The 15,862-nt window shown below is 44.8% G+C and overlaps 1 protein-coding gene across 1 annotated transcript; it reads right to left on the bottom strand.

The window, feature by feature from the left end:
- Nucleotides 1-9,038: 9,038 nt before the first annotated feature.
- Nucleotides 9,039-10,856, bottom strand: LOC119301322 (tryptophan decarboxylase 1). Its single transcript, XM_037578278.1, has one exon. The coding sequence runs from the start codon at nucleotides 10,809-10,811 to the stop codon at nucleotides 9,276-9,278; it is 1,536 nt and encodes a 511-aa protein (XP_037434175.1). The 5' UTR covers nucleotides 10,812-10,856; the 3' UTR covers nucleotides 9,039-9,275.
- Between the last annotated feature and the right edge of the window lie 5,006 nt (nucleotides 10,857-15,862).

The following is a 15,862-nucleotide window of genomic DNA, read 5'->3' as shown; positions in this document are numbered from 1 at the left end:
CGCCGCCCGTATCCTCCCCGCCTCCGACGGCCTCGACTTCCGCGCCGCCGCGCCGGAACCGCGCCGCCTCGCCGGTCCTCGTCGCCGCCGTCTGCTCCCGTCGCCGCCGCCGCCTATCGGGATCGGGAGGAGCCCCGATCCGCGCCTCCCAGATCCAGGCCCAGATCTAGCCCAGCCGGCCCCTTCCCGCGACCTGGGCCGAAGCCCAGTGGTGAGCCGCCTCAATCCCGCGCCCTGTGCGTCGTTTAGCATCATAGCGCCCACTCTGTTTTTCCTAAAAATTGCTAAGTCCCCGATTTGTTGCATATTTTCATGCTATGTTCATCGCATCACATCTCCATGCATACTGCTCCGTTTCGTGCGTGTAATATGTCAAATTGTTCGTCTCAACGAGTACTTCATTTCATTCATTGCATCATCTTCATTTGAGCTCATCTTGATGCCTGAATCTTCGTTGCAAGAGTGCTATGTGATGTTGTCTGCTGTCTGTTAACAGAACTTGCTCATTTGTCATTTTTGCCATGGTTGATGTGTGCATCCTATGAGGTTGATGTCTACATGTGTTTTGAACTATGCCATGTCTTCTTTACAGAGGTGCTTACCATGTATTTTTGTGATCAATGTGGTGACTAGAACAAGCATGTAAACTAGGCTTCATGATGTTGCTGATTTTAGTCCCTGTTCTGCTGTTATTTTGATGCCATGTAAACATGATGCTACAGAGGGATCCATGCATATTTTGAGATACTTCAGTAAGGATGTTTTGAACATATGGTTTTTCTCTAGCCATTCATGCCCTTGTTTGCAATAATGGAGTAGTCTAGCATGTCATTTTCGTGCTCTACTTTTGCTACAAAATGTTTCCTGGCAAATTGTTTACATGTTATTCAATTTTGCCAAGGTTGTTGTAGTTGATCCTTGCATGCTATGAACTTGTTCTTGCCTTGGTTAGCTTCATAAACATGTCTTCTTGCTGATGCTATGCTTGTCTTGTCATGAAATGACTTGTGGTGAGTGAATCAAGCTTGTTAAGTAGTGTACTCGCTGTTGCTGTTTTGCTAGGCTGAATCTGTTATTTCGTGATGCTATATAAACCTACTGCTACAAGTCATTCTATGCATAATCTGGAGATGTTCACTAAGAGTGTTTTGTTATACATGTCATGATCTATCCATCCATGCCCCTGTTTGCATTTATAGCCTGCTGTAGCTTGTTGTAATCTTGCTCCAAAGTTGCTAAATAATGTTACTGTCAGCCTGTTAGCATTAAGTTTAGCTGTTGCCATGATTGTTGCTAGTGTTCCATGTACCCTATGAACTTGCTATTGCCATGCTTAGCTTCATAAACATGCCTTCTTACTGTTGGTTGCCTTGCCATGCCATGTATTGCTCTGTGGTGAGCTATACAAGCTCACCAACATGCCTACTTATCGCTGTTCCTGTCATGTATGAATCTGTATTATAACTTGCCATGTTTACATGGGTGCCATCATATTTTATGATCCTTTTTGGCTCATGGTCAGTAAGGGACTTTTGATCTATGCATTTAGTAGGTTCATGCCATGCCTTTGTTTGCCATGATAAGTTCCTGTAACATGTAGTTTGATAGCTCTGAACATTGCAACCTGATGTTATTTCTGCAAAGTCTGAAAACTGATATTACTTGCAATCTTGCCATGTGTGTTTGAGCATGTTCTAGTAGTTTCTGGAGATAGCTCAGTGTTCATGTTTTGTTATGCTTTACCTGTACATCATGCCCATGCCTTTTGTTTTCTTGTTGAGATCCTGTAGCATGTTGTTTTGATTCTTGCAAGATGCCTAGTTGCTGTTTTGGACAGCTTGTCCTTTTAAACTTGTTTCATGTGTGTGTTGAACCGTTGCTCCGTTTTGAGTGTGCTCTATATGAAACTTGATTTATTTTGCATGTAGTTCATATTATCATGTTGCATCCTTGTTTTGAGGTGTTTGCTTGATGTTTGGGTGCATTTCACATCAATGCCATGTTTAACTTGTTTTGCTCATATCTTCTAGGCCGTAGCTCCAAATCTAATGAACTTTATATGTAACTTGACTAGAATCTCGTGTAGATCATCTTGGTGCATCTTAACTTGCTGTTTAACAACTTGAACATAAGGTTTATTCAGATCTGGACCAATTTCGAAATATTCATATGAGGACTTACCGGAATTGTTATATGTTGTTCCCGACCTCATTTAAACTTGCCTTGATGTGTTGCTCTTGTTTGCATCATCTCTTGCCATGAGTAGCTTCATGTAGCCTGGTCATGCAGCATGCTTGGTTGTGCATCATTTCTTGTCTATGTGTGGTGTGTTTACTATGTTGTGTGCTTCTTCTCGATAGTTCCCGTTTCGTTGCAACCGTGAGGATTCGTTCGTCTACGCTTGGTTCGGCTTCATCCGTTCGTCTTCTTCATGGACTCGTTATTCTTCCTTGCGGGATTTCAGGCAAGATGACCGCTACCCTGGATCTCGCTACTATCTTTGCTATGCTAGTTGTTTCGTTCTATCGCTATGCTGCGCTACCTATCACCTGTTTATCAAGCCTCCCAAATTGCCATGAACCTCTAACCTTTGACACCCTTCCTAGCAAATCATTGCTTGGCTATGTTGCCGCTTTGCTCAGCCCCTCTTATAGCGTTGTTAGTTGCAGGTGAAGTTGAAGATTGCCCCATGATGGACAGGATTATGTTGGGATATCACAATATCTCTTATATTATTAATGCATCTATATATTTGGTAAAGGGTAGAAGGCTCGGCCTTATGCCTGGTGTTTTGTTCCACTCTTGCCGCCCTAGTTTCCGTCATACCGGTGTTATGTTCCCGGATTTTGCGTTCCTTATGCGGTTGGGTGATTTATGGGACCCATTTGACAGTTCGCTTTGAATAGAACTCCTCCAGCAAGGCCCAACCTTGGTTTTACCATTTGCCTCACCACCACCTATATTTCCCTTGGGAGTAATTAACCCAAGGGTCATCTTTATTACAGCCCCCCCGGGCCAATGCTTGTCTAAGTGTTGGTCCAAACTAGAGCACCGTGCGGGACCATCCCTTGGCAACTTGGGTTACGTCGGTACCTGTACGCTTAGCTTATCCGATGTTGCCCTAAGAACGAGATATGTGCAGCTCCTATCGGGATTGTCGGCGCATCGGCGGTCTTGCTGGTCTTATTTTACCATTGTCGAAATGTCTTGTAAACCGGGATTCCGAGTCCGATCGGGTCTTCCTGGGAGAAGGTATATCCTTCGTTGATCGCGAGAGCTTATCATGGGCTAAGTTGGGACACCCTTGCAGGGTATAATCTTTCGAAAGCCATGCCTGCGGTTATAGGCAGATGGGAATTTGTTAATGTCCAGTTGTAGATAACTTGACACCAGATCCGAATTAAAACGCATCAACCGTGTGTGTAGCCGTGATGATCTCTTTTCGGCGGAGTCCGGGAAGTGAACACGGTTTCTGTGTTATGTTTGACGTAAGTAGGAGTTCAGGATCACTTCTTGATCATTGCTAGTTTCACGACCATTCCGCTTGCTCTCTTCTCGCTCTTATTGCATATGTCAGCCACCATATATGCTTAGTCGCTGCTGCAACCTCACCACTTTGCCCCTTCCTTTCCCATTAAGCTTTGCTAGTCTTGATACCCATGGTAATGGGATTGCTGAGTCCTCATGGCTCACAGATTACTACAACAACAGTTGCAGGTACAGGTTTATGCGATGATCATGACGGGAGAGCGATGATTGCTTGTTTTGGAGTTCTTCTTCTGCTTCTTCTTCGATCAGGGGATAGGTTCCAGGTCGGCATCCTGGGCTAGCAGGGTGGATGTCGTTTGAGTTTCTGTTTGTGTTTCATCCGTAGTCGGATGTTAATCTTATGTATGATGATGTTGTATTCGTGTGGCATTGTATACCTTTTGTATGTATCCCCATCTATTATGTAATGTTGATGTAATGATATCCACCTTGCAAAAGCGTTTCAATATGCGGGCCTATCCTTGGTGGGACCTTCGAGTTCCTTTTGGATAGGGTCGCATATTGGGCGTGACAAAGATCCAGATATAATGTTCATGCTCAACGCTGGCATCAAATAACAATTATTCAGGTCTAAAACTAATCCCGAAGGTAGATGTAGAGGTAGCGTGCCGACGACAATCACATCGACCTTGGAACCATTTCCCATGCGCATCGTCACCTCGACCTGATCCAATCTTCATTTAATCCGTAGCCCCTGTTTCGAGTTGCAAATATGAGCAACAGAACCAGTATCAAATACCCAGGCACAACTACGAGCATTAGTAAGGTACACATCAATAACATGTATATCAAATATACCTATCACTTTTCTACCCTTCTTATCCGCTAAATACTTGAGGCAGTTCCGCTTCTAGTGTCCAGTTCCTTTGCAGTAGAAGCACCCAGTTTCAGGCTTAGGTCCAGACTTGGGTTTCTTCCCCTGAGCAGTAACTTTCTTGCCGTTCTTCTTGAAGTCCCCCTTCTTCCCTTTGCCGTTTTTCTTGAAGCTAGTGGTCTTGTTGACCATCAACACTTGATGCTCCTTCTTGATTTCTACCTCCACAACTTTTAGCATCGCGAAGAGCTCGAGAATAGTCTTGTTCATCCCTTGCATATTATAGTTCATCATGAAGCCTCTATAGCTTGGTGGCAGTGATTAAAGAACTCTGTCAATGACACTATCATTAGGAAAATTAACTCCCAGCTGAGTCAAGTGGTTATGGTACCCAGACATTCGGAGTATGTGTTCAATGACAGAACTATTCTCCTCCATTTTGCAGCTGTAGAATTTGTTGGAGACTTCATATCTCTCAACTCGGGCATTTGTTTGAAATATTAACTTCAAGTCTTGGAACATCTCATATGCTCCATGACGTTCAAAATGTCTTTGAAGTATCGGTTCTAAGCCATAGAGCATGTCACACTGAACTATTGAGTAGTCATCAACACGCGTCTGCCAGACATTCATAATGTCTGCAGTTGCTGGAGCGGGTGGTACACCTAACGGTGCTTCCAAGACGTAATTCTTCTGTGTAGCAATGAGGATAATCCTCAAGTTACGGACCCAGTTCGTGTAGTTGCTGCCATTATCTTTCAACTTAGCTTTCTCTAGGAACGAATTAAAATTCAAAGGAACGGTAGCACGGGCCATTGATCTACAATAACATAGAGATACAAAATAACTATCAGGACTAAGTTCATGATAAATTAAAGTTCAATTAATCATATTACTTAAGAAGTCCCACTTAGATAGACATCCCTCTAGTAATCTAAATGATCACGTGATCCAAATCAACTAAACCATGTCTGATCATCACATGAGATGGAGTAGCTTTCAATGGTGAAAATCACTATGTTGATCATATCTACTATATGATTCACGTTCGACCTCTCGGTCTCAATGTTCCGAGGCCATATCTGCATATGCTAGGCTCGTCAAGTTTAACCCGAGTATTCTGCGTGTGCAAAACTGGCTTGCACCCGTTGTATGTGAACGTAGAGCTTATCACACCCGATCATCACGTGGTGTCTCGGCACGACAAATTGTAGCAACGATGCATACTCAGGGAGAACACTAATACCTTGAAATTTAGTAAGGGATCATCTTATAATGCTACCGCCGTACTAAGAAAAATAAGATGCATAAAAGATAAACATCACATGCAATCAAAATATGTGACATGATATGGCCATCATCGTCTTGTGCTCATGATCTCCATCATCGAAGCATCGTCATGATCTCCATCGACACCGGCGCGACACCTTGATCTCCATCGTATCATCGTTATCGTCTCACCAACTATTGTTACTACAGCTATCACTACTGCTTAGTGATAAAGTAAAACAATTACATGGCGATTGCATCGCATACAATAAAGTGACAACCATATGGCTCCTGCCAGTTGCCGATAACTTTGTTACAAAACATGCTCATCTCATACAACAATTTATATCACATCATACCTTGACCATATCACATCACAGCAAGCCCTGCAAAAACAAGTTAGACGTCATCTACTTTGTTGTTGCAAATTTTACGTGGCTGCTATGGGCTTCTAGCAAGAACCGTTCTTACCTACGCATCAAAACCACAACGATTTTTCGTGAAGTGTGCTATTTTAACCTTCAACAAGGACCGGTCGTAGTCAAACTCGACTCAACTAAACTTTGAGAAATTGACACTCGCCAGCCACCTATGTGCAAAAGCACGTCGGTAGAACCAGTCTCATGAACGCGGCCATGTAATGTCGGTCCGGGATGCTTCATCCAACAATACCGCCGAATCAAAGTAAGACGTTGGTGGTAAGCAGTATGACTATTATCGCCCAAAAGTCTTTCTATTCTACTCGTGCATATAACATCTACGCATAGACCTGGCTCGAATGCCACTGTTGGGGAATGCGGTAATTTCAAAAAAAATCCTACGATCACGCAAGATCTATCTAGGTGATGCATAGCAACAAGAGGGGAGAGTGTGTCCATGTACCCTCTTAGACCGAAAGCGGAAGCATTTCAATAACACGGTTGATGTAGTCGAACTTCTTCACGATCTAACCGATCAAGTACCGAACGCACGACACCTCCGTGTTCAGCACACGTTTAGCTTGATGACGTCCCTCGTGATCTTGATCTAGTTCAGGACGAGGGTGAGTTTCATCAGCACGACGGCATGGTGACGGTGATGATGATGCTACCGGCGCATGGCTTTGCCTAAGCACTATGATGGTATGATCGAGGTGTGTAACTTGGAGGGGGGCACCGCACACGGTTAAGAGAAACTTGTGTGTTCTAGGGTGCCCCCTGCCCTCGTATATAAAGGAGCAAGGGGGAGGCCAGCCGGCCCCTAGGGCGCGCCCCAAGAGGAGGAGTCCTACTAGGACTTCCTAGTCCTAGTAGGATTCCACTTCAAGGAAGAGAGGGGGAAGGAAGGAGAAGGAGAGGGAGTAGGAAAGGGGGGCGGCGCCCCCTTCCCATGTCCAATTCGGACTCCAAGGGGGGGAGGCGTGCGGCCTGCCGTGGCTACCCTCCTCTCTCTCCACTAAGGCCCATGGTGGCCCGTTAGTTCCCCTAGGGGGTTCCGGTAACCCCTTTAGCACTCTGGTTTTATCCGAAACTTCCTGGAACTCTTTCGGTATCTGAATAACATGGTCCAATATATTAATATTTATGTCTCGACCATTTCGAGACTCTCGTCACGTCCGTGATCTCATCCGTGACTCCGAACAAACTCCGGTCATCAAAAACACATAACTCATAATACATATCGTCATCGAACGTTAAGCGTGCGGACCCTACGGATTCGAGAACTATGTAGACATGACCGAGACACATCTCTGGCCAATAACCAATAGCGGAACCTGGATGCTCATATTGGCTCCTACATATTCTATGAAGATCTTTATCAGTCAAACCACATAATAACATACGTTGTTCCCTTTGTCATCGGTATGTTACTTGCCCGAGATTCGATCGTCGGTATCATCATACCTAGTTCAATCTCGTTACCGGCAAGTATATTTACTCATTCCTTAATACTTCATCCCGCAACTAACTCATTAGCCACAATGCTTGCAAGGCTTATAGTGATGAGCATTACCGAGAGGGCCCAGAGATACCTCTCCGAAACATTGAGTGACAGATCCTAATCTCGATCTATGCCAACCCAACAAACACCTTCAGAGACACCTGTAGAGCATCTTTATAATCACCCTTTTATGTTGTGACGTTTGATAGCACACAAGGTGTTCCTCCGGTATTCGGGAGTTGCATAATCTCATAGTTTGAGGAACATGTATAAGTCATGAAGAAAGCAGTAGCAATTAAAATGTAATGATCATAATGCTAAGCTAACCGATGGGTCATGACCATCACATCATTCTCCTAATGATGTGATCCCCTTCATCAAATGACAACACATGTCTATGGTTAGGAAACATAACAATCTTTGATTAACGAGCTAGTCAAGTAGAGGCATACTAGAGACAATATGTTTTGTCTATGTATTCACACATGTACTAAGTTTCCGGTTAATACAATTCTAGCATGAATAATAAAAATTTATCATGAAATAAGGAAATAAATTATTGCCTCTAGGGCATATTTCCTTCAGGGTGGACAGTGGCGTAGTCCAAGATGTGCAGGCATGTGGGTGGGGGTTGCAGACATCCGTGGATTCCTAGGTGGCGGCCGGAGAATACAACGGCGGCGGCATACGAGAAGGGTGAGGATGAAAGCAAGGGGGAGGGTCGGAGTGGTAGAAAAGTGGAAAAGGAGGAGGATTTGAGTAGGCCGGGGGTGTCAGTTTCCTATGTGGCGGTGGTCTAGACTCCCGTGAAGCCCCAAGTTTGCCTCCGGTTTACGGGAAATATACCAAAACATTGGTTGGTCCCTCCAGAAAATATTACCAAGGTTACCATTTATGTGGCTTTGACAAGGAATGGTGTCGCGGGAGCAGTTCCGGTAGTGTGCGGCGATGACCTTTGGATGTTTCTAGGAGCTTCGGCCATAATGGGGTCAAAGATCTCTGACCCAATAACCCCTGAAGCTTTGGCGGTAAGGAAGCGTTGTCTCTCGCCGATGATCTATACACCCAGCGGATTCAGGTGGCTTCGAGCCTTCGACTTGTAAGGTGGTCTTAAATGACATAACCAGCGGAGTGTTGCAAGTTACGGTGCTATCATTAGTGAAGTGGTTTTTTTATTAGTTGTAATTTTGTTCAGGAGTTTAGGACCTCAAATGTCGAGACTCAGAAGCTAACGAAGCATGCTCTTACTTTAGAGACTCGACGCCATGTTTGGTTAGGCTAACCTGATGGTCTTACTTTCATCCTTATAAAACATTGTGACAAATCAATAAAGGCTTCATGAGTTTGTCTAAAAAACTTGTTTTTTTTGGCGAGGAGCCTAGAAAGAACTTGTTGCATTAATCTCACGGTCTAACAAGAAAGTGAGTGACCCAAAACAAAAATTCAGGCGCCTGACTATAAGTCACTCCCATATATTTGTACCAGAGTACAATACAAAGAATAACATCTCATGTTCTTGCAATATAAGAAATTCTACAATCTAATCAATTTCTTTGGTACCGGCCTCCTATACATATATCCTCGGCCGATATAGATCACAAAAAGGAATAAGAACCAAATGTGCAAAGTAATAATAATCCAAATCATAGCAAAAAAAAGATAAACACAAAAGAATAATTATACCCCAAATATAGGGGTTTGTGTGGCTTCTGGAATGATTCACTTAATCCATGATACTGCTAGTAGTCTTCTTAATGAGGTCCCAGGCACTCCTCACATGCCTCTCCTCCTGCAGGGACGACCCCACGGCGAACCGAAGCACGAACCTATCACCAACCACCGTGTGTGCAAGATAAGCCTTACCGGTCTTGTTCAGATTCTCCATTAGCACACGGTTAGCCTCATCGGCATCCTCCTCCGTCATGGCTCCAGTCGCCTTGATCCTGAAGCACACAAGAGCAAAGTTCCTTGGTACGACCACCTCGAACCTGTCGTCGGCACGAACAAAATCTTCAAACATCTTGGCCATGGCGACGTCGCTACGGATATGCTCTTGGAGCTTTGCGGTACCATAGGTGCGCATGACCATCCAGAGCTTGAGCCCACGGAAGCGCCGACCGACGCCGACTTGCATGTCCTTAAGATCGGTGACCTCGCCTGACTCTGTAGCATCGTTCTTGAGGTACTCTGGGTTGGTCTCCAGCGAGTCGCTGAGGCGGTGAGCATCACGGACGTAGAGACAGGTGCAATCGAGGCATGTGAGAAGCCATTTGTGTGGGCTCATGCTTATGGAGTCCACGCGCTCGACGCCATCGAGATGGTGGCGGAACTCCGGGCAGATGCACGCACTGCCAGCGTAGGCAGCGTCGACATGGACCCAGGCATTAAACATGGCGGCAACGTCGGCGACGGCGCCCACCGGGTCGACGGCGTTGGAAGACGTTGTGCCCACTGTGGCACAGACATATGTTGGCACGAGGCCGGCGTCGGCGTCAGCTTGTATGATCTCGAGAAGGTTGGTCGGGTCAAGCCCGTAGTCGGTTTCTGGCCCGGTAGGGATGGAGCGAATGTTGGCGGGATCAAAGCCTGCAAGCCGACATGCCTTGAAGAACGTGGAGTGGGTCTGGTCGGCAGCATACACAGTCAAGCGTGGCAGGTCGGCCACGCCAACAGAGCCACTCCGACGCAGCGCGGCATCACGTGCGGCGACTAGCGTGACGAGCATTGCTTCGCTCGTGGTGCCAAGGATGACCCCACCACCGGTGCCCCGACCGGTGCTGGTGCGGTTCATGAAGGTGGTGGGGAGGCGAAGGAGCTGTGCAAGCCAGTCGAGCGCGAGAACCTCCATCTCGGTGGCCGCCGGAGAGGCCTGCCACGTGAACCCGACGGTGTTCATGGCGGAGGCGATGAGGTCGCCAGCGATAGCAGCGGCGCTGTTGGTGGAGGGGAAGAAGGCGAAGAAGTTAGGGCTGGCCCAATGCGTCATGCCGGGGACAACGGAGGTCCTAAGCTCCTTCATGGTGACATCGAACGGCGCCGAGTAGGTCGGCGGGGACGCGCTGAGCTCGTCCTGCAGGTATCCCGGCTTCACGTTAGGAAGAACGGGCATGGACTCGACATTGGTGTAGTAGTCGGAGATGAAGTCGACGGCCTTGTGGAGGTATGCACGGACATCTTCCGGGTTTAGCGGCTCGAACGCTGCCGCCTTGTCGTTGGGGAAGGCGGAGAAGGTCTTTGGGTTGGTGTCCAAGCTGCCCATTTTTTAGGAGCAAGACTGTGTGGCTTGATCAATGAAGTGGAGGTAGCTAGCTTTGCTGCCGGAGAGCAAGAAGAAGCAGCGGAGAGGTTGTAGTAATTAGCTGTGTTGGTTTGGTTTGGAGCATGAAGTACATAGGCGAAGGTATATATATATACCAGTTGGATGCGGGAAACGGCGTGGCGGGATGGGCGTTGGATGAGTCCCGGTCGCGTGCGTTTATCGTACGCTGCTAGGAAAGTGCATGGGTTGGTAGGGATGCAGGTCGAGCGCCCGCGACACCAGTCTGCTGGTCAACTCGACTATTCAAGGGTCCAGATGAACGCTCTACCAGCAGCCCCCGTTATGGTAACGGTCATAAATTGCCAACCAGTCGGCTGCTAGTCTGCTACTACCTCCGTTTTGGTTTATTGGTTCTTAATTTTTGACCATAGAATTAACTAAAAAAATAATAATGCATGTCATCAAAAATTATTTTGTTGGATTTGCATAAATTATTTTAGTAGTTAAATTGAAGATCAAATTTTGGCACAAAATGCAAGGGGGGCCAATAAACCAGGACGGAGATAGTACATACATGGACCATTTTCGTCACCACAGAAGAAAAAAAAAATCCTTTCTCCTTTTGTCACGATTTATTAGTCCCTGCTATTTTGCATCGAACTTTGATCATAAATTTAACTAGTAAAGCATAAATGTTATGTACTACTTTTCATAGTGGCTTTGTACAAGGGAATGGAGGAAGTATTAGAAATAACACTTTTCAGAATTTTTTATAAATATGACTCAAATGGTATAAATTTTATGGTGTATAATTTGTTGCTAGTTAAATTTATGGTCAAAGACTGGTTCAAAATACAACAAGGACTTATGGATGAGATCATAGTGTATTTCACCTCTGTGCCAACGATGTTTGTAATCATATCAGTCTGTTGGTTTATTTTAACAAGTAATCTGAAAATTCTGCAGTACAAGTTTACTATCAGATTCAGCCAGTCTGAAGGTCTTCATATGTTTGGTCACCCATATGATTGTGTTCTGCTTCTTTTAAATTTGCGTTATCATTTATGCAATTTATGTTTGAGTTGTGCTTTGCACCGGCAGGATTACCAGTACCGTGAAAATCAGCTATAGGTCGACTACTTTGGTTATTTCATTTATTCCTACGGGAGCTGCTAGCAAAGCTACAGAAATCGAACAGCCTGGATCCAAAAAGTAGAGTTCAGACCATTCTTTAAAGTACAAGTACATATGGTATCAACTCGAAAAAAAACCCTACTGTACATATGTTATCATGGCATGTACGTGTAGTAAAAGAAAAGAAAAAGGTTAAACCGTGTTCGATCAATTCGTCATTCTGAAACCAATCTGACTGAGCAAGCGTTTCAAACCATTCAAGGCGCAAGCACACGTGATCAATTCAAGATGGAACACTTGTTTGCTGTACAGTGGGACACTTGGTTGCTGTACAGCGTACAGTGGGATTTCTATCAGTAACGCCGAACCCTTCGTCTCGTGGCATGCGTGCATATGTGGTTGATTAATTCCTGGCAAGACCAGTCATCGCTGACGCGATTGATTTCGTGAAGTATCTTGTTAGGTAGCGAAGGTCTGTGCTAATTTTGACTAATGCTTAGATTTCCTAAAGTAGGTCGGTAGTTCTACAAGCTTTCCCTAGGATGGATGGCTTTTATTTGGAAAAGAGTAGAAGTGACCGTTTCAAGTTAAATAATTTAGCACAAATATACCCAAAAAAACATGGAATCTAACAATTGTCAAACTAGTTTATTTTTAGTCGACAAATCTCAATATATACCCCCTTCACTTTATTTACTTCGCATATTAGCTTTGTCTGAAGTCAAAATTTATAAACGTTGACCAAAGTTTATAGATAAAGATATTAACACCTACAATACCAAATCAAAACCATTAGATTCATCATTGAATATAGTATCACATCGTATATATTTGTAACTGTAAATGTTCATATTGTTTTCTATAGACTTGGTCAAACTTGAAGTCAAATCTAACATCCGAAGTGCCATTTCGCTCCCTAACCAAATGAGTTATTTGCTCGCCCTAAGCATTCATATTTTATGCCCCTCTCCCACCCCAACTTCTCGTGTACCTCCGCCACTGCCCTTAAACCTTGTTAGCCATTTTGGCCATTAGTCCCGGTTCACCAACTGGGACTAACAAGTCGGGACTAAAGGCTCTCACCCTTTAGTTCCGGTTGGCCACGACCCAGGACTAAATGCCCACCACGTGGCATGAGCGCGTGCCGGGCGATGGGGGTCCTTTATTCCCGGTTGGTGACACCGACCGAGACTAAAAGTTTTAGGGGTTGAAGGGTTTATTTTGTTTTTAATTTTGTGTTTCCATTTAATTCTTTTTCATTTCAAACATATTTTACGGTACTACATACTGTACATGTTATGCATATATAAATAGAATATCTCGTAGAACCAATCATGTATCATAGAATTTCTCGTACAACCACACACACACACACACACAAACACACACACACACACACACACACACACATACACACACACACACACACACACACATATATATATATATATATATATATATATATACAATTTGGTATATATAATTTCTCCTACAATTTGCAGATCATTACATGCAGGCATTAGGTGAAATGACATTCTCCTTCGGGACCTATGACCTGCTCAAGCAAAAATTCCATCATTTCCTCTTGAAGTGCTCGTATGCCGTCCGTTGGTAGGAGCTTACCCCGCATCTCTTGCATCTTCATTAAAGAAGGAGATGAATATGAATATATTAGTTGTATGTATATATATTAGATCATGATAAAAAGAATTGTGAATTGTGTTTACGTACAAAAAGATTTCTTCCATCTTTGCTCCTTTCGGTCATAAAGCGAATGTTCTTGCAGATGTAATACACACATAAATTATTCCCCGACGTATGCCTCATGCAATTTACGAAAATAGAATTAAAGAGATGCGCAGACGTGGCTAGTACTACTTAATTACCCTGGATCGCACCCATTTCAGCGCTGGTTTCCATGGACTGACAACCTCTTTGATGAACTTTTGCCAAACCCTGCCCGGTAAAGAAAATAAATAAATGAGTTATTAATTAGTTGATATCAGGAAGTAAACTAAAGACACCGACATAGTGTGATAATGATTGAAATTACCTGTCGAGCATCATCTTCATGTTTAAGTATTCTTTAGGTTCTGTAGGTAGTGAGTCCCGTACTTGAACTTTTCCCTCGTCAACTTCAATGATTAGCAAGATCCAGTGGAAACTGTGTGCGCACATGTTTGTATAAGCGGGCATGTGCATAACTCATCAACTACACTTATTAACATCTAGTAAGCAAAATAGAATTTGTAGTACAAGACAGTAACACCAATCCGAAGTTGTAAGGAAGTAGTATTTATTGTTGGGTATTTAGTTGCTTTGGAAACTGTAGCAAGCTTCTCTATGTCTTTTGTGTTGATTTTCCACACACCTTCATTAACGGTATTTGGGTCAATGAACCCAATACCATAGACGCTATCTCTTTTTATTTCATAAATCTTCATTCTGCATAATACCCCATAAAAGAATATAGTGAGGATAATTACAGGTAATGAACGAGCACAGCTAGAGACTTAAATTACAGAAAGAAATCACTTACAAACAATAGCAACTGACGAGAGATTTGTCGAGTGCGTCTTGATTGAATAACTGAAGCATTTCTTGAAACTCAACCCACAAATCTTTTTCATGGAAGTAAAGCTCTGCCTTGACTTTCACCATGAGGCTTTGTCGCCCATTCTGTATTTCTCTCAGGTACCAGTCATGCAATCTGCGCATTTTCATTGATAGAAGCGGGACCTCCTTAGGCCTGACCAGAGGTTGGCTGGGGACATATTTTCATGCTACTTCCTCCTCTTGAATCTTGGGGAGTTCCTCGATGCCTAGGAGTTGTTCAACAGTGACACCGGCCTCTCTAGCCATCTCTCTATCAGCGTCGGTTATTATCGGCTGATCGGCGGTACTCACATGTGATTGTACAATGAGCGGATGGATCGATTGCACTGCCTGCTCTCCCAGCTGGGGAACAGTTTTCCCGCTTTTATTACTACCTACTTGGCTCGAGCTCGACTCCTTATCTTTTTGTGCATGCTATGACTTCTTAATAGAGCGCACATAGTTTGAGTCCGTTCTCTTCACAGCCGGTTGAGCCATATCCAGAAAGTGTTGTATGACTTCCTCATGTAGTTTCTCCTTTGGCGGCGGGGGTGGTTTCTTCGCCAAAAAGGCCTTCACTTGGGTATCCACTTTGGCATTGATTTCCTCGATGGTCATGTCGTAAGACAACTTCTTTTTGGCAGGAGGAGAGGCTTTCTTGCTTGGTGCTCTCTTCCGCTTTGGGGAAGGCTGACGCGCCCGAGATCGGTATGGCGAACTCGCGCTGATGGGGTCCGTATTGGGGTGGGGGTGGAGTCGGCTGACGCGGTGGCGGACTAGTTTCGTGCTCCGTCTCGGGGTGGGTTGGAGTTGGCTGACACGGAGGACTTGGAGGAGAAGTCGGCTGACGCGCCGGACTTGGCGGAGGAGTCGGTGGCCTTGGAAAGACGATGCAATCCTTTCTCCATAGAATGATAGCACGTATGGCGTCTCCCAGTGTGCGCTCCTGTTGACCTCCAAGAATGTTAAGCTCTAGTGTGTCATATCCTGACATCACTCCACCCACCCCGCCACGAGCATAGCCAGCTGGAATCGGATTGCCATGGAAGGTTGCTTCTAGGGGATTTGGTAAAGCATAGCCGATCGCCACCTTCATAGATATGTTCTTCAGTTTCATGCGTAGCTCACAAGGTGTCGTAGCTTCAATATCATCCACGGGGTATCTAGCCAATAGTGTATCATTAGCTAGGACCCCGTGGAACCCACGCTGCTTTTCGGCCTAGATGGGACGGTGCTATCCAATGCTGGATCTAGTTGCTACCGCTGCTGCCTTTCTTGGCTAAGTGTGTTGATCTGCTCCTGCTGCCGCATGAAAGCACGTT

This window comes from Triticum dicoccoides, chromosome 1B (genome assembly GCF_002162155.2).
Source record: "Triticum dicoccoides isolate Atlit2015 ecotype Zavitan chromosome 1B, WEW_v2.0, whole genome shotgun sequence".
Taxonomy (NCBI): Eukaryota; Viridiplantae; Streptophyta; class Magnoliopsida; order Poales; family Poaceae; genus Triticum; species Triticum dicoccoides.
This window is presented reverse-complemented; position numbering and strand designations above follow the sequence as displayed.